The sequence below is a fragment of the Malus sylvestris genome, chromosome 17 (assembly GCF_916048215.2).
Source record: "Malus sylvestris chromosome 17, drMalSylv7.2, whole genome shotgun sequence".
NCBI classification, from domain to species: domain Eukaryota; kingdom Viridiplantae; phylum Streptophyta; class Magnoliopsida; order Rosales; family Rosaceae; genus Malus; species Malus sylvestris.
In genome coordinates, this window is record NC_062276.1 from 4,073,191 (window position 1) to 4,095,100 (window position 21,910).

The window sequence follows — 21,910 nt, forward strand, 5'->3', positions numbered from 1 at the left end:
AATGCAGGAGACATGCATGTGCAGGTGATGATCTTAGATTAATAAACCCACATTATTGCATTATTAAAAAAAGATGCTAATTAATTGTGCATGTATGTATCCAACTTCTTTTTCTCTGCAATATGCTCGTGCATTTGCGTGCAGGGCACGTGCTTTCTGCACTTTCTTGTGAACGTGCATGCATGTCATCGCTACTTCCTTCGTCTGTTATTTACTTTATTGCTTAGAGAGCCACTTCTTTAAATTATATTAGTGATTGATAGGAGAGGTTTAAGGTTCATGTCGTTTTGCCTGTAATGTTGTTTCTCGTCCTAAGCCCTAATCTGTTTCAAGTTTCAAGACCACAACCTGGGAGGATTTTGCAGCACTTATATATGGACTAAATTTTATCGTAAACTGTACTGTTTTTTGTTAAGCTTTAACTTATATATGATCAAATATTAAACTGCAAATATCTCTAAATATCTTCAAATTAGATCTTGTCTGATACAAAATAGTTGTGTTTTCAACTTATCAAGTAAATTTAGGAGTGTACTATCCACACATCATCTTATACTTTTACGCATCATTCTCAATTTTGATCGTCGGATCGAATAAATTGAAGAAGATCAAATAACATAAATTAACAAAACAAGTGTGTAAAGTAAAAATAAATGTGTAGAGAGCACCACCCTTGATTTACCACCCCCGATTTAACCCACGCACTTTTGTCACTGGAGCAAGCAATGCATGCATGCACATACAAACTCCACTACCTCAAGTCATCATCATGCTTCAAAACTTTATAAGCTGCTTTCTTATTCCAAAAGTTGAGTGATAAAATACATCATAATGTTCGACTTTAGAAGGACCAATAAAGAGGGTAAATGAGCTATTGGAGCAGTTCTGCTTTATTTCAAATAATGAATCATTTCTAACAACAAATTATTCTAATTAGTTGCAACAATTATTCATTATATGAGAAGTGCGAAAATGTACAATATGATAAGAAGCAAATCATGGTAGTTGACATGATTTGAATTTTGTTTCTTGTTGAATCACAGTTAAAATAATTTTGTGGTTCAATCCATAATTGACGTATGTTGTGGTTCAAACCACATTAATTGACAAAAAGACTCTTCTTACATACGAGAAGCATGGATAGATCATCGTTATAGAAAGTAAAAGAAAATCAAACTTTTCAAGTATGTTCTGAAACCAATATGTGGTGCGGCACGTTGAAATGAGATAGTTATTATATGAGGTGAGTTCTTACTAAGCTATACAAGGATCATAATCATAGGTGGAGATTTCTTTTATTGATGGAAATGATTAGCACTCAAAATAATTAACTTTTGCTTTTCCTAAGTACAGTTCTGCGGCTGAGATGAATCATCGTATAGCTTTTAGATTGTCTTTTTCGTGTTTGGTGTTGAATCTCATAAAAAATAAAATTAAAAAAAAAAAAAAAAAAGCGATACAAACATCTCCGTCTCAATCTCCATCGACTTCCATTCAAGTTAGGTTCATGCCACTCAGTTTACAATTTAACAAAAATGGCACTTACCCTAATAGTAAAACAGCTTTTAGAAAAAGCCTATCTAGCTATTTAGCACTTCCACTGCTTATAGAAGTGCATAAAAAATTAATATTATTGTGACTTTGTGAGGAGTAAAGTATATATTGCCTAACAAAAGGGATTCAAAGACCATATAATTTACCCCCGCACCCCAAAACAAATGATAATTCTTACTATGAGCGGTGATCTCTCTCTCTCTCTCTCTCTTAGTTTTTCTTTTATTATTTTTAATTTCCATTTCGACAATCTTGCATGATTGGGAAAAAGTGAAAAGTTTTGTTGATGTATTATTGGCTTACCATCGGAGAGAATAATATAGCAAAGTTTAAAGAAAATGTTCTTTCACATACTTTTTTATTAACAAAATGATATTCTAAATTATTATAAGTTACGAAAGAAGGATTCAAAATTGTATGCACGTTGCCCTATCTAACACTTCTTTAATTAGCATGATTGTGATGTGCATGGCATCCATTATTTGAGCTTAAACAAAAATTTTGGTACCCATTTTTACCTCTCACACACTCTTTGTTAATTTATGTTTTTTAATCTTCTTTGATTAATTTAATCCGATGGCCGGAAATTGAGAGGGCTGTTTGGGTTAAAAGGGGTGTATGAATAGTCTCACCTTGTAAAAAAGTTTTAGCCATAAAAAGGTTAAATATATAGGGAATTAAAATTGATGAAAAGTATGGTAAAATTTGCTTGGATGCTGATTGTAACTTATAAGCATTGGTAGCAGTTGGTATTTTCATAAGGCATGCATCCAAATAGGTATAATTTTGTGGACTTGTGAGTCTGTGAGGGCAGGAAAGAGCAAAGAAGAAAAACAAGTAGGGAAGCAAAAGCAGCTGGATGAAGCTGTAAACCATATAATTATGCAAAACAGCAGGCGGACAATTTCTTTTGTTTGGGTCACATCCAATTGTCATATTACTATAGCACGAGTTTGCATGTGTGACCATGTGGCCCATGCCAATTCATGCAACGTTGAATTATATATACGATGAATCAATTGTTGAATAACAATCTTATACACCGTATTACAGCTACATCTATTCTATTAAGAGAAGAGGGTTTGTCAACTTTTTACCCTATTTTCTTCAAATTTTGCCTTCATTTTTTAATACACAATGTTGACATGAGGGGGGTAAAATAGTAATTTTGTATTTTTTGAACTTTTTTCCCTATTTTGCCCTCACTTTTGATACACAATATTTACATAAAGAGGGCAAAATAGTGATTTTATATCGAAATATTTATATAAGATTAAAAATATGCACTTATTAAGAGAAATTGTGTCACATCCTGATCCGGGATCCACCACATCCCGGGCCCGCTCCATCACCGTAGCACGATATTGTCCGCTTTGGGCCCCGACTACGCCCTCACGGTTTTGTTTTTGAGAACTCACACGAGAACTTCCCAGTGGGTCACCCATCATGGGATTGCTCTCACGCGCTACTCGCTTAACTTCAGAGTTCCGATGGAATCCGAAGCCAGTGAGCTCCCAAAAGACCTCTTGCTAGGTAGAGATGTGAATATACATTTAAGGATCACTCCCCTGTGCGATGTGGGATGTTACAAATTGTCTCATCATCATTTTTTCATTCACGTAAGGGAAATCATGATATTTTTTGGATAGTTTGAATGAACTGAAGCGGTTGTGCTTGAGGAGAACGTGGGAGGAGGTGGGCAGTTGTTCACACACACAGAGTGCGTGCTCATTTGCTAGTTCTCTAATTAAGATTAGTCTTGATATTATACGTGAAACTTACTTGCATTAGAAAGTACGTTAGAATTCTCGTAGTTAAATTACATGTTAATAAAAAAAATCATTAACTACATGTTAACGAGAGATTTTTTAGTGTGACCGGCACACGGGGTGGTACACCACGTATTACTATACAAATGGTGGGATATGTGTGTTAAAAAATTAATAACTTAAAAAACAAAATTTTTCATCACTTACATAAAAACACGTGGCGTACCATCTGTGTTTCCATCGAATGGAAATTTTTTCCATGTTAACACACGTGATTTTGTGGTTTCCCATAAGCTTAGATCAAGATGAAGGGCTGAGATCATCAAATTTCATTTGACTTAGAAACACAAGTAAGGTAATATCGTTAAACTAACACTCCACTAACAATTAGAAAATTATGAAAAGGAATGAACTTAGAGATATAAAATGATGATTATAGTAAAACGGATTGAATTACAGGTGTGAGTGGCTTAAAGATTGCCACACTGTCGTTTTCTGTCTAAATAAGTTTCTCTTGTGTGGGAATCTAACAATACACATTCTTCGAAATAAGCGTAAACATTTTAACAACCAAGGAACTAAAAACAATTCATATTTCATAGGACGGATAGCAACAAGATATCTAGAAAATTTAGGGTAACGTTTTACAAAATGATTTTCAAAAACTGTTTTGTAAAACGAATATGAGGATGGTGGTAAGCGGGATGTGTGTAAAAATAGGGGTTGGAGTAGCGGTGAGAATAATGGTGTTAGTAGTGGTGGGATATATGTGGTGGCAATAGCTGGGCAAAGGGCGATGGTGGAGGGCTTCCTGGTGGTGGTAGTGGTGGTTACGATGATGGTAGTTGTGTTAATGATGGTTATGAGGGATGGATGTGAAAATAGTAGTTGAGAGGTGAGGATGATTTGGCAGATATGGTGGAGGTGGTGGTGATTGTGGTGCGAGATGGTGGTGTTACTGGTGGGCATGGTGGCAACGGACGTACAAGTTATGGTGGTCATGCTAAGATGGTGACAGTATCAATTATGGCCGTTTGTGAGTTGGTAAAGGTAGCGGCAGCTATGGTGACAAAAGTGATGATGATTGAGGATATGGTAATGACGATGATGGTGGTGACAACGACATTAATGACAATAGTAGTGGCATACCTAAATTTATTTTATTTATTAAACCTCTAACTTTTTTTATAATGTATTTTTTTATAACTTTTATTTATTTATTAAAACTCTAATATTGTTTTGAAAAACGGAAGAAATAATAATTTGAAGTTAAACAAAACTTAAGCTAAACATTGGTGCATGTGTTTTTTGTTTTTTACTATATTTTCACGAAACAGTTTGTCAAACGCATTTTTCATCTATTTTTATATTTAAAAACAAAAACAAAAACAAAAAAATGAGTGGGAAAAAATCTGCTAAATCCGGATTTTGTTGAAGGTGATGACAAGTATTGACAACCTCAACTCTCTCCCTCTGTCCCTCTCTCTCTCTCTCTCTCTCTCTCTGTTTTTCTCCCACCGAAATCTCGGACACAGTTTGCTAAACTCAAAGGCCAACAATATACACGCGAACATTACAACAGCCACCAACCCCCTCTCTGCAAAAAAAATAAAACCCTTCTCATCGTATCTCCTGTTCTTCTTGTTCTTCCATTAATATTTAAAGTGTTTATTATTTTATTTTTTTGTAATTTAACTAATCCAAGCTTCAAGAAAGACAAGCAGCTAGCTCCGATACGGGACCCAGATCCGACACTGTAGCAGTCGGACACATCCGCCCGTCTGAATCTCTCTCTCTTGTGTTTTTGTTGCTTCGGAGAGAGGGAGTCTGCAGCATTCCGGTAACAAGGTAAGGCTTGATGTTTTTAACGATCTCTGTCTATTTTTTGGCCATTTATTGGTTTCTCACTTTCCATATCCTGCACTGGATTTTGTTTTTCCTCAAATTTGATTGCGTTTGATTTTCTGGGGTTTTGTTGGAAGATTTAAATCTTGAGTTTCATCCATAAAGGCTCTCACTTTCCATATGTTGCACTTGCATTAGTTTTTTCTTAATTTTTTTGGAACTGCATTTTCTACATTGTTTGTGATTTATTTCATATTTGTTTGTTGGGGTTTTCGGGAAATATCACATTTTTACACTTATATTGTCTTTTTGATGGGGACGAATTATCGGTCTTTTCCTTTTTCATTAAAAAATATTAACTTTTGTATAATGCTTGCGTCCTTTCATCAGAACCCAGTTGAACTTCTTCTTCTACGATTAAAAAATCTTTAACTTCGTAATCAAAATCTTCATTCTCTTTATCATCATCTAATAAGAATGCAAAAAAATAAGTTTTTACATATATTACAAATTTAGACGATAATAAAAAGAATGAACAATTTCAGTTATGATATTTGGACATTAAAAATTCATTAATTGTAACTGAAAGGACAAGTAGGTTTGCTCATGGAATAGGACAATGATTGTTTGCCCTCTTTTTTTTTTTTTTTATGCCCTCCTGTTTTGTGTGGTCACGTTTAAGTTATGTTAATATTTTATATTTTTTATAAAGATAATAAGACAAAAATAAATAGTAATATAAAATGTTGACGTGACTTAATCGTGATCACACAAACAGAAGACATAAAAAAAGGGAGGGCAGACAATCCTTGTCCCATGGAATAACACAGATAAGGATCTTCTCTATGGGGATCCAGATGATTAATCAATCATATATGTTTATAGTATATCGTGCGGTTATTTTTTATTAAATACTATTTATATTCAACTTTAAATAAAAAATTTAAAATAAATTCTAACCGCACAATATACAATAAATAAAAACTATTGATTCATCATTCGGATCCCAGTATCCTATTCCGGATAACACAAGCGTCATCTTAACATTTTATTTATGATTGCTTGCAAACCTATTCATTTGTCTTCTTTAACATCGGTGGAAGTGGCCCAAGTGGGGTCTCCTGCCGTTTCTTCTACCTTTTCATTTTTAATATCTTCTTTGGAAGTTAAAACTGGAGCTTCCTTGAAACTCAAAGGGCTCTCTCTCTCTCTCTCTCCCCCCTTAAATGTATGCATCTGTCAGTTTGAAATTCATAAAAAAAGATGCAGAATTGTTTTCCGGGAAGGTAATGCTGCAACTTTTGAGAATTTGTGCTTTGAAATTTGCTTACTTTTTGGTTGATACTAGCAGTGGTTCCTTTTGCAGAGATATTCTCTTGCTTCTTTCTGTTTCTTTTCATTTTTCATATATTTTTTGAAGTTTTTTATGCCATTATTAGTGCTGCAATTCTGAGATTAGATCAGTTGTTTCAAGTGAAATGTGAGCCTAAAACATGTAAGATACATTAGCAGGATCCTAATTGCTTGACCAAATACCATATTAGCATCTGTAAGGCATGCTTAATTTGATAGCTTGTTATCTAAGGTAATTTAATCATACTTTAATAGAACATTAAAGTGGTAAATAAGAAGTCAACAGCAAAAAATATGCTGATCAAGCCTCATCAGATTCTGGAGTTTTTTCTCCTCCCCCTTAAAGAGTGAAGAAGTTCTGCAAATCTCATACTTCTGTGATGCGTTTTGTTTCAGTTGTTCTGCGTAGGAACACAAATTGGACGACTTTGTGATGACATCGTTGTAGTTGGACTTGTATGATCTGAAAGAGCAGCGATGGGTGGTTGCGTGTCAACCCCGTCCAGGACAATTAAATCGCGGAAGAAACACCATCAGAGGGTCAGCAAACGCCATGGAAAGATAACCTGCTCTGCTTCCGATGGTACCAAGAAAAGAAATAGCGGTGCCAAGAAGAGAAACAGCGATGCAGGAGCTCGCGTAACTGATTATTCTGTGAGTGAGTTTGTTCATATGGACTTTGAGAATGGTGCAACAACTACTCGCAGAAGATCTAAGGTTTCTAGTTCGACGTTCCAACTCACCCAAATGCAGTGGCACCACCAATATGATTCAAATGGTTTGTGCTCTATTTTCTTCAGATTTCAACGTCTTTCAACCGAAAATGCTGACTAATGATCATTTTAGCTCTTGAATCTCATATTTGAAAGTTATCACTTGCAGTAATATCCCAAGAGGAAGCTTGGTTCGACTCGGTGAGTATTCTGGAGTCCGACTCGGATGATGAATTTATCAGTATACACGGAGGTATTGGCCATCAGCCTACAACCACTTATACACATTCACACACACACACACACACACGCAGAGAGTATAGACATTGGTCTCGTCATGTTTTATTGGAAAGCGGTTTTGTTTTGTTTTGGTTTTAATTTTCTTCCCTTGTTCAACAGATGGTTTTCCATTAGGAGGCAACCCAATTGGGAATATCTCAGGTGGCCAAGTCGTTCAGTACGAAAGATCTTCACACTTTGTGGATAACGGGTGTAAGTATGAAGAATACCAAAGCTATACGAAAATAGATGGAGGTGTATCAGATAAGTTCATGGGGAAGGCTGACGAACTGCGTAGCAAGAGGAAGAATATTTTGGACCATTCTTATGGAAGCTTTAAAGGACTTAGAGAGGATCGACGTGATTCTAATGAAAAAATTCAAGACAGTATGCTTAAATCTGGCTTACCTCGATTGGTACCTTCTGTAAGTTTCAACGATAAGATTTTAAGTGCACAGAGTTTGGGTCCACAGGCGCAAAGAAAGCCATCGGCAGTTTTCAGGCTTTCTTTTAAGAGGAGATCGTGTGATGCAGACGAAACCATTGAACAATGTAAGTAACCAAATACTTTTAACTGTCTTTGAATAGGAAGAAAATTTAGAATTTTGATATTGTAATTGAACATATCATCTGTGACATAGAACCGAGTGCAATGGCGTTCTAGGACTCATATAGCCAACCCCACTTAGTGGGAAAAGGCTTTGCTGTTGTTGTTGTTGTAATTGAACATATCATCGATGTATCCGCAGGTCAATCAAGAAGGTTTCTGTATCGTCCTAGACCAGGATATATCATTCCATGTTGTAGAGTGGAAAAGCCGACTCCAGGATCTTGGTCTGAGATTCCACCCTCAACTTTTAAACTCCGTGGGGAGAACTATTTCAAGTATGAATTTGGTTTTTCTTTCTGAAAACCAACCTCGACTGAATTTGAAACTAGTTACTCTTTTTTCAAGTTTTCTTTGTTCTAATAAAAAGGTCGTACCCAGTGCACAAGGCTCCCGCTTTACGCAGGGTCTGAGAGAGGTGAATGTCGGCTAGCCTTACCCCCATTTATGGAGAGGCTGCTCCCAAGTCTCGAACCCGAGACCTACCGCTCATGGGCGAAGGCACTTGCCATCGCACCAAGTGCGACCTCTTTTCTTTGTTCTAATGAGAATAATATTTTCTGTTGATCAGGGATAAACGCAAGTCACCTGCTCCAAATTACAGTCCATATACTCCAATAGGTGTTGATCTATTTGTATGCCCCAAGAAGATACATCACATTGCCCAGCATCTTGAGCTTCCCAAAGTAAAAGCCGATGGAAAAGTGCCTCCGTTCCTCATCGTAAATATACAGGTGCTCTCAGAGAACAAATTTATGTTGGTATGTTTTATTACTTACATTGTGCTCAACAGATTCTTATGATATTGCTTTCTGCATTATTGCAGTTGCCTACTTATCCCGCTGCAATGTTCCTTGGTGATAGTGATGGAGAAGGAATTAGTCTCGTAATGTATTTCAAAGTTTCTGAGAATTTTGAGAAAGACATCTCTCCTCAATTCCAGGACAGCATCAAGGTAACTTTATTTCGAATTACCTCGTTGTGAAATTGTCTTCGACTTAACGTTTGGATTCTCTGTTGGTATACTCAGTCTGTTGGTATACTCAGTCCATTGATCTATGTGATGTTTCAGAAATTGGTTGACGATGAAACGGAAAAGGTTAAAGGATTTGCGAAGGACTCCATTGTACCCTTTAGAGAAAGGCTAAAGATCATGGCAGGGTTGGTTAATCCTGAGGATCTCGGTCTGAGTTCTGCTGAAAAGAAGCTTGTAAATGCATATAACGAAAAACCAGTTCTTTCCCGTCCTCAGCACAATTTTTATAAGGTAAACACTTAACGTTTGACATTGCTGAGTTCTACAATACTGAAAAATACCATGTTTGTTTGACTTCATCAAGCACTCTCACATGCAGGGTCCTAATTACTTTGAGATCGATCTGGACATTCATCGCTTCAGCTACATATCGAGGAAGGGTCTCGAATCTTTTAGAGAACGTCTAAAAAACGGAATTCTGGACATGGGTTTAACCATCCAGGTAACCAGAAACCCTGTCACATTCACTAATGCTGGCATATTCATCGGTTTGTCTCCAAATTGTGTTCGTGTTACTAACTTGCTTTTTTCGCGCTTTTTGTAGGCACAAAAACAGGAAGAACTGCCGGAGGAACTGCTCTGTTGTATGAGGCTGAACAAGATTGATTTTGTTGATCACGGCCAAATACCGAGTCTAGTGACCATTGACGATGAATGACATAGAGGATGAGCCGTAGACTTACGGATATACACACATTACTGGCGAAATTGGTCATCGAGATGTTCGTTTGGAGTAGCGTTTCAATAATCGCGATTAATTAGCGTTAAAATACATGTATACTGGTGAGTCTTGTATAACTCTGTAGCCTGTATGTATTAGCATTAGCTTGATAAAACTAGTTTTTAGGAGTTAGGATTTATTAGGTCTAAGGTTTAATATTCGGATTACCAGAGCAACAATGTGTTTGCAATTACATCTTCTCCTTCAAGTCCCTTTTATATCACAAGTTCACAACTTACATGGAATTGATGATACAATGTTCATGCCCAACCAATTTGGGTGGACACATCCAACTTGGGTCAGTTTGATGTCCAAATTACAATCATACTATAGAACGGATTGGTTTAGTTTGGTTTGGTTTGGTTATAAGTTTGGTTTGGTTTGGTTATAATTGTAGCTATTGGTTGAAACCGAACAAAACCGAACCATGGTTGGGTTATGAATTTGATGTAAGAAATGGGTGGGTGACGATGGTTGAGTAAGTGGGAAGAGAAATGGTCTACTTTTTAAGAGCTCGTTTGAAAATGATTGAAAACTTTTCTGGTGAAATTATTTTTGGAATTAATATTTAGTAAAAATATAAGTTAATCATGAAAAAAACACTTAAAGTGTTTTAAGAACCTAAAAACATTTTTGCTAAAAACGCATTCAATCATTTTAAAAACATTTCCAAACGAGTTATTGGGGAGATGACTCAACCTCACAATGTGACAGCCATAATATGTGGTTCAAATTATCTTTTAGCGAGAATCGAACCTAAGACATCACACTTGCAAGTGAAGAGTAATTCGATTGGATTGTAATACTAAATTAAAAAAAATAAATAAATAAAGGGCAAATAAAAAAGTAACTAGAATCTCTCAAAAAAAAAAATGTAAAACAGAAAAAGCATTTACCTGACAGTGAGTTGAAAAAGCGAGGGCATGTTAGGAAATGTGATTAGGGTTTGAGTATAAAAAGGTGGAGGAGGAGGAGAGAAGAGAAAATGACGCCCGAGGCCGGGCGCTTCCCTCTTAAGGAAGAGGCGGCGTGGTATTCCACGGGAGAGGTTTATTCGTGGCGCACGTTAGTGCGTTGGGCGCACATTAACAACCCAGCCTTCTGTCTTAACGGGGGAGGTTGCGGTTGGGGGCTCCATGGCCGCTCTGCTGCTCCAGTTTTTGCAGCACAAGCGATCTGTTTGCCCTACATCTTCCTTTTTCTCTAAACCCCCAATTTTCTTGCTTCTAAAATCTATAAACCCAATTTATTGCTTTTAAAATCTCTGAAAAAAAACCATTTGTTTCTTTCAATTTGTTTTTTTTTTCTTTTTTTTTTTTTTGGCTTTTGGTAAATCCAATACGAGTTCATTGTCCCTGGTCTCTGTATTTTTTGTTTTAGTTTCATTTCCCCTATTTTTTAATTTCCACAAGGAAATTACAAATTTGTCCACCCTTGATCTGCATTTTTCAAAAGGCAATCAAGGTTTGATTTGGAATTTTTGATAATATGAAAAGCACTATAGCATGGTACTCAAAGAAGCGATACATAAGCAACCAACAATTCCATTGGAGGACAACGAGCTGCAGCAGATGTGAGTTAGGTCAATTAGTTACGATATTATCACTATTTCTTTGCATTCACTTTGGTTAAGATATTGTGAATCAAGAGTAATTTAGAGATATCACACCGTTAATCAAACAGATAAAACAGAATAGTTGTTTGTAGACTTTAACATAATACTATATTTGCATTTAAATAAATTAAATTTCATGATGCCCATCAAATAATTCAAGAAAAAAAAAATCTGCAGCACTTGAAAAATGGAAGTGGCAAACTGTTCAAGGCTCAGAGTTCTCGCTTTTGTGAAAAATTTGATTGGGGTTGCCAAGATGTTCACTAAAAATGCCCGATGGTGGTGTTGCACAAATTTGTATAAAGAAGTTCGATTTTCTTTGATTTAGGGCGCAGAGTGTACGCGACTCATGAAATAATGTGGCAAGAGAAAAATGTCTTCTGAGCTCCAATGCTTGATGGCTTGATTCAACAAGCATTGCCTGCTCTTGCATCGTTTCTCTTGAGGAAATTAAGTTCGATTCATCACACGTAATCGCCTTTGCCATTGTCGTGTATAATACAAATATTTGTACCAAGTTTACGGATCACTGTCTCATATGGTCACCTGTAAAGGCTGGGGTTCTACCTCTGTAACATAAGCGATGAGCGATGTAACGAGTAGTTAATATGGTATATGTATAATAACACGATAATTTATGCTCCATTTGGATTAAGATTCGCGCACATACCTCTTTCGAACCTTGATCTTCGAGATACATGGCGTATATGGCTTTCGTTCCTTTGCAAGTGTTCGTCGATTCCACACTGTTGGGAAAGTAGGGGTCCGGAAAACTCAATGGCACGGTTCTCTTCCACAACGGAATCCTATAACATTGTTGAAGGATAAGTCGTAGTGATTAAGTGTAAAGCATTTGGATCAACTGTGTCAAAGACGATGGTTGCGTTCTTTGTCCTTACCATGTCGTTTCCTGTATCGTCTGGCTCTCCTGTACTAGCAAGTTCAGACGTGTCGAAAGTTCTAAGCTTTCGTATCGCAGTCTTGCCAGTTCTATATCCTTGTTTTAGGTCAAATGTACTCTTTGCGAAGTTTGCATCGAGGGCACTGAACTGGCTTTTCGAGCCATCTGAAACTGCAGATTTAGTACCATCCTCTGTTCCCCTTTTTGCCCATGCAAAGCCGCTTGCTGCTGAGGTTTGTACGGAAGACAATGTACTGTATCCTTGTGCTGCATTCAACTCGCAATTCTCCGAAACTGTATCAAATTGCGGTTTTAGATTAGACTCTCGGCGCAGAAGCCCTCCTTTCGCCTTTGGGATAAACGGGTTACCACCATTGATTCGACGAGCAGATTGAGTATGATCGTCTTGCCCATCCTGCACAGTCGAAGGATAAATCACTCAGTTAGAACTAGCTTGCTTCTTGCTTCTAGCTTCCATTACACAAAAACACACGCACGCACAGGCAAGCAATAAGAGATAGAGAAAGACCTCTTTTGGTGCCACTTTAGCCGAACCATTTGACTCGTGCAAGGCCTTACGGACTCTCCTTGGTTTCCTTGTTGTCTCTCGTGCTCGAATACCAGGTCTTTTCCTGAAAAATGTAATACAGCCGTCTAATTATGCCTACGTAAACATTAAAGCGTGGTCTTAATCTACAAGTATTACATTTGAAATCACTTCTATGTAAACATCGCAATTAGAAATGGGAAAACACCTGCAGAGTCCCACAGACATCTGAACTACAACCTTAGTTTAAACGAAGAATTTTACCTTTGTGATTCCTCCCGATTTTTAGCATCCATTTCTTTGGTAGGAGGATACTTTGGCAAATGTGACGGATCGCAGGCATAAGGCTTTGTTTTGAAGTACTGGAAGAACAGAGGCCACGATAAACAAGTAAATCAGCAAAGGCAGAAGTTCTATACTTTAAGAACGTCTCTTCATACACTGCTGAAAGTATTTTGCCATCATAAGTTTCGAGAGTATTTTCATGGAATTTTACCTCGGACATTAGGGCAGAGGAGGCAGTCCCTCGCTTGTAAGGTTCTACGGAAAGGAGATTCTCTAACATGTCTAGTGCAGTAGTTGGAAACTCTTTACACCTCTCCTTAAGAGAACTTTCGTAGTTGTACTGCGGTTTAAACATAGTTGCGTGAGGAAGTTTAGACGTTTTCCAGTATTCTTCAGGCGGCGAACCACAAAGCTTGAAAATTTTGTGCAATTGTTCGACCTGTAAAACGAGAGGGGAGCTATTAACTTCATTACGAATTCTAAATCCCATATTGCTAATGAGGATTGTATTAAAATTCATAATTAGAGAAACTTTTAGCGTTGGACATTAACGTTGTAATCACCTCAGTTCTTCCTTTAAGGAGAGTCTTTCCTAGAAACAGTTCTGCAAATACGCAGCCCACGCTCCAGAGATCCACCGAAACTCCATACTCAGTTGCCCCCATCAAAAGTTCAGGAGGACGGTACCACAAGGTCACCACCCGACTGGTCAGCGGTCGCTTGCTCTTTGAGTTAATGACATTCGCCAATCCAAAATCTCCCAACTTTAGAATCCCTTCGTTGTTTACCAAAATATTGGAGGCTTTGATGTCTCTATGCATAATACCTCTTAAGTGGCAGTGCTCGACTGCGGAAAATAGCTGCCTCATATAACATTTAATCTACACAGAAGAAAGACCAACCAAACTTATTGACTTGTATGGCAATGTTCATACGGTTCAGCAAAACTTGTTAGGCAAGAAACTAACCTGCATATCAGTGAATTTGATCTCGGAACTAGCTACAAGTCCTGCAAGATCGTGCTCCATGTACTCGAATACAAGGTATATGCTATTTGATGATCGAGATGTTATTATTCCGTCCAGTTTCATGATGTTCGGATGATCAAGCCTGCGAAGAATCATGATCTCTCTAGCCATAAACCTAATACTCTCCGGTTGAAAATTGTCAAAACGTACTTTCTTGAGTGCAACAATCCTCCCAGTTTCGACTTCCTTTGCTCGGAACACACTGCTGTACGTACCTTGTCCAATCTGCACGCATTCGAAATGAACTAATGTAAAAAATCAATGAACTGTAAGCAAATTCAAAATCTAGAACAATGTAGCGCAAACCATTAGAAACTAACATTGAATTACATCAAGAACCAAAACCAATACAAGATTCTTGAAGGCTTGCACATTTAAACAAACTAAAGATGTGCACTTTCAACTGGAACAAACACATTTTTCGATAGGAGGATACATTTTCCACTCGTACTTCGCACTCTCGAGAAACTGGAAGTTGGGGCACAACAAAGAAGAAAGTAAGCAAATATGTTTTACTTAAAAGAATCAAAACCAAAAGTGTGGACGTGGGCGTAGTCATAATGACAATAGTGCATACGTGATCCTCTTATTCACTCCGAATTCAATTTATCACCTCACGATTTAGATTAGTTTAAAATAGTATATCGCTCGTATCAGACAAAATCAAAACCAACATGGATGAAGGAAAACATCTGCGTGATGGAATCTAAAATGTGAATATTATACGTAATAAACATCGCATTAGCATTTATTAGTGATTAATTAATAATGTCATTAAAACTACTGCAAAATGGGAAGGTGATCAATCAAAATGTACCTTTTCCAACTTCTCATAAGCATCAGCTTTGAGGGGGATCCACCCGTATATGGCCTCGCCGGCGGCGGCGCTGAGCCAAGAGGGCCAGCCGGCGGAGACTTGCTCAGCCTCCAAAGAAGAACGACTTGAAAAACCCAATCTGAAGCTAAAGGCACTACCTTTCCCGCCATTGTGACTATTATGGCTGTGATAAGACCCCTCCTTCTCCTTCCTGCTCTTCTTCGACTGTCTGCCGCCAACGACACTCCGATCCTCCGACACGTCGCCCGGACGATGATTCTGATTCTGTGGTTCCCTCTTGCTACCACTCTTCTTAAATTCCGAAGAGTTCGATTTGGACTTTGGTTTGGATTTGGATCGGCTAACGTTGTTGCTGTTGCTGGCAGCGGAGGCGGAGTTGTTCTTTTTTAAGGAGGACGAAGAGGGCTCGAGGAGGACGGAGCCATTGCCGGCGACGGCGGCCGAGTACTCGTAACAAGGAGACGCCGAGGCAGCCGCCCGCTTGGAGCTGATGCAACCCATTTATCGCCACCACCAAATCCCGCCAGCATCGATCGATCGGAGAATGTGGGGGGAGATCGCCGAGGGATCGAACGGCGGAGATCGGGAGATGGGTCGATAAGGGGGAAGGGAAGGGCACCCCTACAGCATTAAGGAAGTCATTTTCTCGATGCCAAAAAAATTGAGAAAACAGAGGCGGCCATATTTGGGTGGCTGTCCCAATGAGCCGGTCGTCCTCCCTCCTCGGTTTTTGCGAGATGTGCGGGGGGATTATGAGGATGTCGTGACTAACGGTCCGGAAACAGAGGAAGCAACAACAACATCGTTTTTACAATGTTTTTTTTATCGACAGTGATTTGCGTACGTGGGTCCCTGTTTTTCTTGATAATTTTTCTCTGGTTTTTGTGTTTTGCTTTTATTTTTGGGGTTTGTGATTTGGGAAAAGAGGAAAAGGTGGGAAATTTAAGAATGTAACCGTTGTTTGTTTGTTGCTTTCATGCTTTCACGGTGTTTAGTGTCTGGTTGGAAAATGGACTGTCGGTCGCACAGTGACAGGGAAGAGAGAAGGAAAGTTTAGAGAGCAAAACTAGTAGGAAGTACTTTCGCACACAAGTGCTTACTTAAAAGTGTTTTTTAAAAAAGCATTTGAAAGTATTTTCGAGGTGCCTCTCTAGAGAATATTTCCATAGTACGTAAATGCTTTTGAATTTTTCTAACAACATAGTCAGAAACGTTTTGAATTGTCAGAAAACACATTTAGTTGTTCCAATAGCACGTCGCCTAAGAAACTTTAGAGAGAGAAAGTGAGTTGTGGGATGAGTGATGTTGTATGAAATGGGGAGGTGAGGGTGGTGATGGAGATTGCAGGCAAACTGCCCAACAGCCCCAATGCTACGTATGATTATACCCAGAAGCAGGGTGTATATTATTAGTCGTGCTGGATTTTATGAGTTGGGAAACTAAGCAAATTTGATCAAATAACTAATTGATTCAAATTATTGTGAGTTTCAGTTTTTTATTATTTTGGACGGGCTACCAAACAATTGAAACCAACCCACAAGTTATCGGAAAATTGGGGGTAAGTACTAAGTATCAATATTCATGTGGATAGTATTGGTAGCTCGTTAGATAAGTTTATATGTAAAAGAATCTCTTTCAAAATATTAGTCTTGGACAATTTGGAATGGAGACTTATTTTGTGTATCACTTCCTAGTTCTTGTGGCACTAGCGAAACAAAAGTATTTTTTAACAAGATTTTGTTCTCCCTAAAAAATTGGTTTAGGCGAATATGGTTTCTCTATAAATCCCCTTCTAACACATGTTTTTCTTCATTGAGAACCTCCTCCTAAGGGATGGGTAAAGCTTAATGTTGATGGATGTCGCAAGGGGGTGGTCAATTTCATTAGTGTTGGCGGTGTCCTCAAAATCTCGTCGGGGGCATGGGCCTCTGGTTTTTTGTGCTAATCTTAGTCAAGGTAGATTCTATGCGGTGAAGTTTGGAGTGTTTTTATTAGGTTGCAACTTGCGTAGAATAAATGATTTAAGAATATTATAGTGAAATCGAATCCTGCAATTGATTATAAATGCAAAAGTGGATAATCCCCCTGAAAAGTTTAGCATTGAATTGTCATGCTTTTATACGCCAAAGTTGATTTTGTGAAATCCGTCATATTTACTATGAAAAGAATTTTGTTGCTGATGATTTGACTGTTTGGGTTCAGGCTTTTTTTTAGCTAGCTCCTCCTTGTTATCAGTTGCTAGTTACAGATATAGATGGTTTCTTTCGTGATTGTCAAAAAAGAAAAAGAAAAAAAGAGTTACCAGAAATATGTTGGATGTATTTTCGCAGTCAAAATACAAACAATCTCCCAAACGGCAGATCAGTTGTCCTGCTTCAACTTGTTTTGGTTGCTTTTGTGCCACTCACAAGACAACCGGCAAAAGGACGCACCAAAAAGTACGAACATCTAAAAAGCCAGGTAGCTACGCTTTGTGCCGGTCAAAAAACAGCCTAAGAACTTACCTTTACCTGTCTCATGAAACGGATGTCTCACATTTGCTATCTCATGAATGGCACACGAGCTTACATATGAGAAATACAACGAAAAAGAAAAAAAAACGTAGACGGAAATAATTGAAAAAAGCGGAGTAGATTTAAAGCACATTTATACATCAGTTGTATACTTGTATATTCGCATTTCAGCGTGACGTAATTCTACACAAATACGACCCTATTTCTGTATTTGTATTTACAAATAATGTCGGGCCTATGAAGCCAAACCTATAAACCATCTACATGTGCAGCAATGCATATCAACAAAGATCACACACCAGTGACATTCACCACGCTAAAAACCTTTCCTTTCTTTATTCTCCGTATTCGTTCATTTTGCATCGTGTTAGTTGTTGGACTTGACTACTGACCTTTACTTAGCATCGTGTTAGTTGTTGGACTTGACTACTGACCTTTACTTACATAACGGATTTCGCTGAAGCACTTTAAACAACTATTTGTTCTTCTTTTAGCTGAAGAAGTACCGGTCTCTGATCATTGTTTCCATATTCTCTGCCCTTCTGTAGGGTATGCTGAGGAGCCCTGGACGCGGGTGGTTTTAACAGTGATGCACTATTATTGGCCGTGCTGTGGCTGCTGTTTCTTGCTGCTGGAACATCATGGTTGTGTTTGCCTTCATATGTAGTGATGACAGCTTCAGCGTCAGTGGAAGCTCTCTCAACATGCTTACGGACATTGCACCCCGCAAACGTGCATTTGTAATAGCTCCTGTTAACAAGTTTGTATCAGATAACAAGCTCACAAAAAGGAAATCATTTCTCCAGTGGAAACAAAAACATTAGAATTAAATTGTTCACATATTGCTTAAATGTATGCTAAGGATGTGACGCTCTAAGATCAGAAAGTAGTTGTTTCTCAATCAATCGGAGCATAAGTAATCCTGAATTCATCCCAATCCCTAAAGATTTTCCCCAATCCAACTCTATATATCATCTAATAGTTCTTGATTTCACCTCCATCAATCAAATAATGTGCAAAGAATTCTCGGAATAATTTATTACCCATTTTAACTCGGCCGAGAAAGATGCAAGCCTATTACTTCATTAATAGTGAGTATTAACATGTAAGAAACAATGTAGAGAGAACAACCTGCTTGCCCTTGCATATAATGCGATTCGTAAAACTGAAAGTAAGAAATATTTATATGGAGGAAGTTACCACCTTGGATGAGGGTTCCCTTTGACCACCTTTTGCCCGTACTTGCGCCACCTATAGCCATCATCGAGAAGATCAACTTCACTCCTTGTCTGCACAATGATTTTTGGTTCTGTGACCATCTTGTGTGCCAAAGCTACCTCAGATGCGCCAACGTCTATGTTCCTGCGCTCATTTACAAGGATACTTTAATATTAAGAAGAAAGTAAGGTAAACAATATACTATGATTTTATGCAAAATGTCTTGAAAAATACCTTCTCTTTGCATTTGGTTCATCAGCATCTCCCTCTTCTCTAGTTTCCCCATCGCCCAACTCTTCATTGTCAATTCCCCCTGGTAACTGTCCAGAAGCGGCTTCAGTAGATTCCTGATCCCTTTCAGGTTGTGAGTGAGAAGCTACATTTTCACTCAACCTATTTGAATCTCCTACCCTTCTTTGTAATCCGTTTTCAGGCTTAGGCCCATTCAGATCACCATCTTTTGGGCGTTTACTCGGTTGAGGGACTTCATGGTTATGCTGACCTTTGTAGATAATCTCAGTTATTTCGCCACTAGGAATACGCTCGACTTTCTTTTTGACAGGGCAATTCATATGTGTGCACTTGTAGTAGCTTCGAGGAAATTCACTGCCCTTAACCAGCTTCTGCCCATATTTCCGCCAGTTGTAGCTATCGTCCGCAGGCCTACCAGTGGATGAAGGTTGGTATTTCCCATCAGAATGAGATGCCTCTGAGGATTGCCTCACAGAACTTTTAGTATCAGATGTTGAGGGCAATGTAAGCTGCCGAGAAGCTTCCTCGGGCATTAAAGATGGTTGACATGCCTGTGGCTCTGTCGGGGCTGCTACTGAAGAAGGTTGGTAATCAGGTTGCATGTACACACGAGATTGGGCTAATGCAGCTTGAGCAGTAACCTGTGCCAAGGCCTGCTGGTGTGACATTCCAAACGGACTCTGCAACGATATGAAGAAAACATAAATGAAAACCGGATGCTAATTCAAGTCACCGACCTTCGGAAATCATATTGTATCATGTAGAAAGACAATACAGAATAACACCAACACAAGTCTAGTTCCATATGGTCTGTCACAAGAACGCATCAATATATTGATATGTTTAACCAGATTTGAGAAGCTTTTAACAAAAGTACAATCACAAGAAGCATTAATCAGGAATTATAACCACATTACAAGAATGAACATGATTAGCAATCGAAAAATCAAAACTATATGGGCTCGTTTGGAAGTGCTTTTAAAAAGGCTGAAACTGCTTTTGGTGAAAATCTTTTTGGGATCAATCCTTACTAAAAATGCAAATGAAACCTGGAAAAACACATGAAACCTAGGAAGCACTTTATGTGCTCTGAGAACCCAAAAACATCTTCCCCAAAAGTGCTTTCATCATTTTGAAAACGCTTCTAAACAAGCCATATATTTTCAGCACTCACAAGCACAGGAAGCACTAATATAGTTGCGCCTAAAAAAGCAACATCTTTACACAACTTTGGTGAAGAGCATAGGCAACAAAATTTATGTTTTTTTGAAGAAATCAAACTTCCGTTACATACAATTTTGTGAAGAAATTCATCATTTCTTAATACTTAACACAAAAGAAAGCAGCTTTCAGCTTTTACCAACCCAACAGTGACAGTAAATTTCGTAGAGATTAAACAAAATTTACCTGAGGTGAATAGAAGCCAGGCGAGTTAAGCAACCCAGAGGGGCTGAGTCCCGGCGGGACAGTAAACAATGGCGGCCGAGCCACCGCCAAACTCATCGGCCTACTCTGCTTAAACCCAGAACTGCCCTCCCCGCCATATTCGGAACCTCCGCCTGATTTTCCCAAACCATCAGCTGGGCTATCGCTAAAAAAGTTCATCCCCCTTGTGGACCCCACCGGCGAGCCCATGGCTCCGGCGAGGAGCTGAGAGAAGGACCTGAAATCCGACTCAGGGTAGTTCTCGAAGAAGCTCGAGACAAGAGTCATGGGACCCGGGCTCGCCCCAGATCCGCCGCTGAAAAGGGCCTCCGCGGACGGCCGCGGCGGGAGTGTTATCACTGGTCTTTGTGGCTGCTTCTGTGGCGGCGGAGCTGAAACTGCGACCCTGTTCGAGTCTTGGGTTTTGGCGGTCATTGATAGTAATATCGAGCAATCAAGCAAGCAGCTTTTTCCTCTGTTTCTCTCTCTCTCTCTAGAATCCTCTGTTTTTCTCTCTCTCTCTCTAAAACTCTCTGTTTTTCTGTGTTGTTTCGTACTGCAGGTGGTGTTGTTTGCTTGGTTTTGTGCTCTGCTCTCAGAAACCGATTGGGTTTTTTTCTTGGTGGTTTCGTGCGGTGCTATCCTCAACTTGAAGCGGAAAGTCCACGGAGCAGAAAATAAAATTTACATATTTTATTTTCGAGATATTATTTGGTTTAGTTATGTCCAAATTGCAAATTTGCTCCAAAGTGAAATTTGAGACAGATGGATGTTTGGGATCTTTTCGTTGCCCTTTAACACGAGATCAAATCTTCTTCTGCACACAAAATAGACTAGTCCTTATGTGGTTTCAATCGCTGACGGACACCTAAAAAAGATCGTACCCAGTGCACAAGGTTCTCGTTTTACGCAGGGTTTGGGAGAGGTGAATGTCGGTTAGCCTTACCCCCGTTTATGGAGAGGCTGCTCCCAAGTTTCGAACCCGAGACCTACCGCTCATGGGCGAAGGCACTTGCCATCACACCAAGTGCGATCTCTCCGCTGACGGACACCTGTTTATAAAATTCTGTTTTTTTTTTATAATTTTATTGTCATAAAATTAATTATTTTAGTCAGTAATCACGGCAAATCACACTCATTTTGGATGCACGAAATTTGATCTCCTTGGAGGCCGGCATCTAGGATCAAGACCACCCCCCCAACGCAACAAAAACATTAGTCTCCATAGACACAAGAGTCCATGTAATGGCAAACTACCACTTTGATTAAACACTTCTAAATCCTCGTTTAATCGTAAAATATTTGTAACTCAAGTGATTAAACAGTTTAATCGTAAAATATTTGTAATTCAAGTAATTAAGCGTATTTATTTTTGTATTTGAGTTATGGGTTTAGATCTTCGATCCCCAAT

The 21,910-nt window shown here is 38.6% G+C and overlaps 3 protein-coding genes across 4 annotated transcripts; 1 reads left to right on the plus strand and 2 right to left on the minus strand.

The window, feature by feature from the left end:
* The first annotated feature begins 4,787 nt into the window (after nt 1-4,787).
* Nucleotides 4,788-10,122, plus strand: LOC126610901 (uncharacterized). Of its 2 annotated transcripts, none has more exons than XM_050279057.1 (10): nt 4,788-5,171; nt 6,918-7,299; nt 7,404-7,487; nt 7,634-8,065; nt 8,263-8,398; nt 8,692-8,854; nt 8,947-9,075; nt 9,193-9,387; nt 9,476-9,598; nt 9,701-10,122. In XM_050279057.1, the coding sequence occupies exons 2-10, from the start codon at nt 6,999-7,001 to the stop codon at nt 9,812-9,814; spliced, it is 1,677 nt and encodes a 558-aa protein (XP_050135014.1). In that variant the 5' UTR covers nt 4,788-5,171; nt 6,918-6,998; the 3' UTR covers nt 9,815-10,122. The 2 variants fall into 2 exon arrangements, with proteins under 2 accessions (XP_050135014.1, XP_050135013.1); XM_050279056.1 differs by lacking the exon at nt 4,788-5,171 and adding an exon at nt 6,299-6,454.
* Nucleotides 10,123-11,574: 1,452 nt separating this feature from the next.
* On the minus strand, nt 11,575-15,974 carry LOC126610899 (cyclin-dependent kinase C-2 C-like). The gene is made up of 9 exons (XM_050279054.1): nt 15,071-15,974; nt 14,194-14,478; nt 13,789-14,106; nt 13,437-13,664; nt 13,205-13,302; nt 12,923-13,025; nt 12,392-12,808; nt 12,163-12,298; nt 11,575-12,061 (listed from the first exon to the last, which is right to left on the minus strand). Exons 1-9 carry the CDS (start codon nt 15,590-15,592, stop codon nt 12,027-12,029), a joined length of 2,142 nt encoding a protein of 713 aa, XP_050135011.1. The 5' UTR covers nt 15,593-15,974; the 3' UTR covers nt 11,575-12,026.
* Nucleotides 15,975-17,703: 1,729 nt separating this feature from the next.
* Nucleotides 17,704-21,196, minus strand: LOC126610902 (probable WRKY transcription factor 3). The gene is made up of 5 exons (XM_050279058.1): nt 20,482-21,196; nt 19,057-19,754; nt 18,808-18,966; nt 18,039-18,354; nt 17,704-17,996 (listed from the first exon to the last, which is right to left on the minus strand). The coding sequence occupies exons 1-4, from the start codon at nt 20,932-20,934 to the stop codon at nt 18,072-18,074; spliced, it is 1,593 nt and encodes a 530-aa protein (XP_050135015.1). The 5' UTR covers nt 20,935-21,196; the 3' UTR covers nt 17,704-17,996; nt 18,039-18,071.
* Between the last annotated feature and the right edge of the window lie 714 nt (nt 21,197-21,910).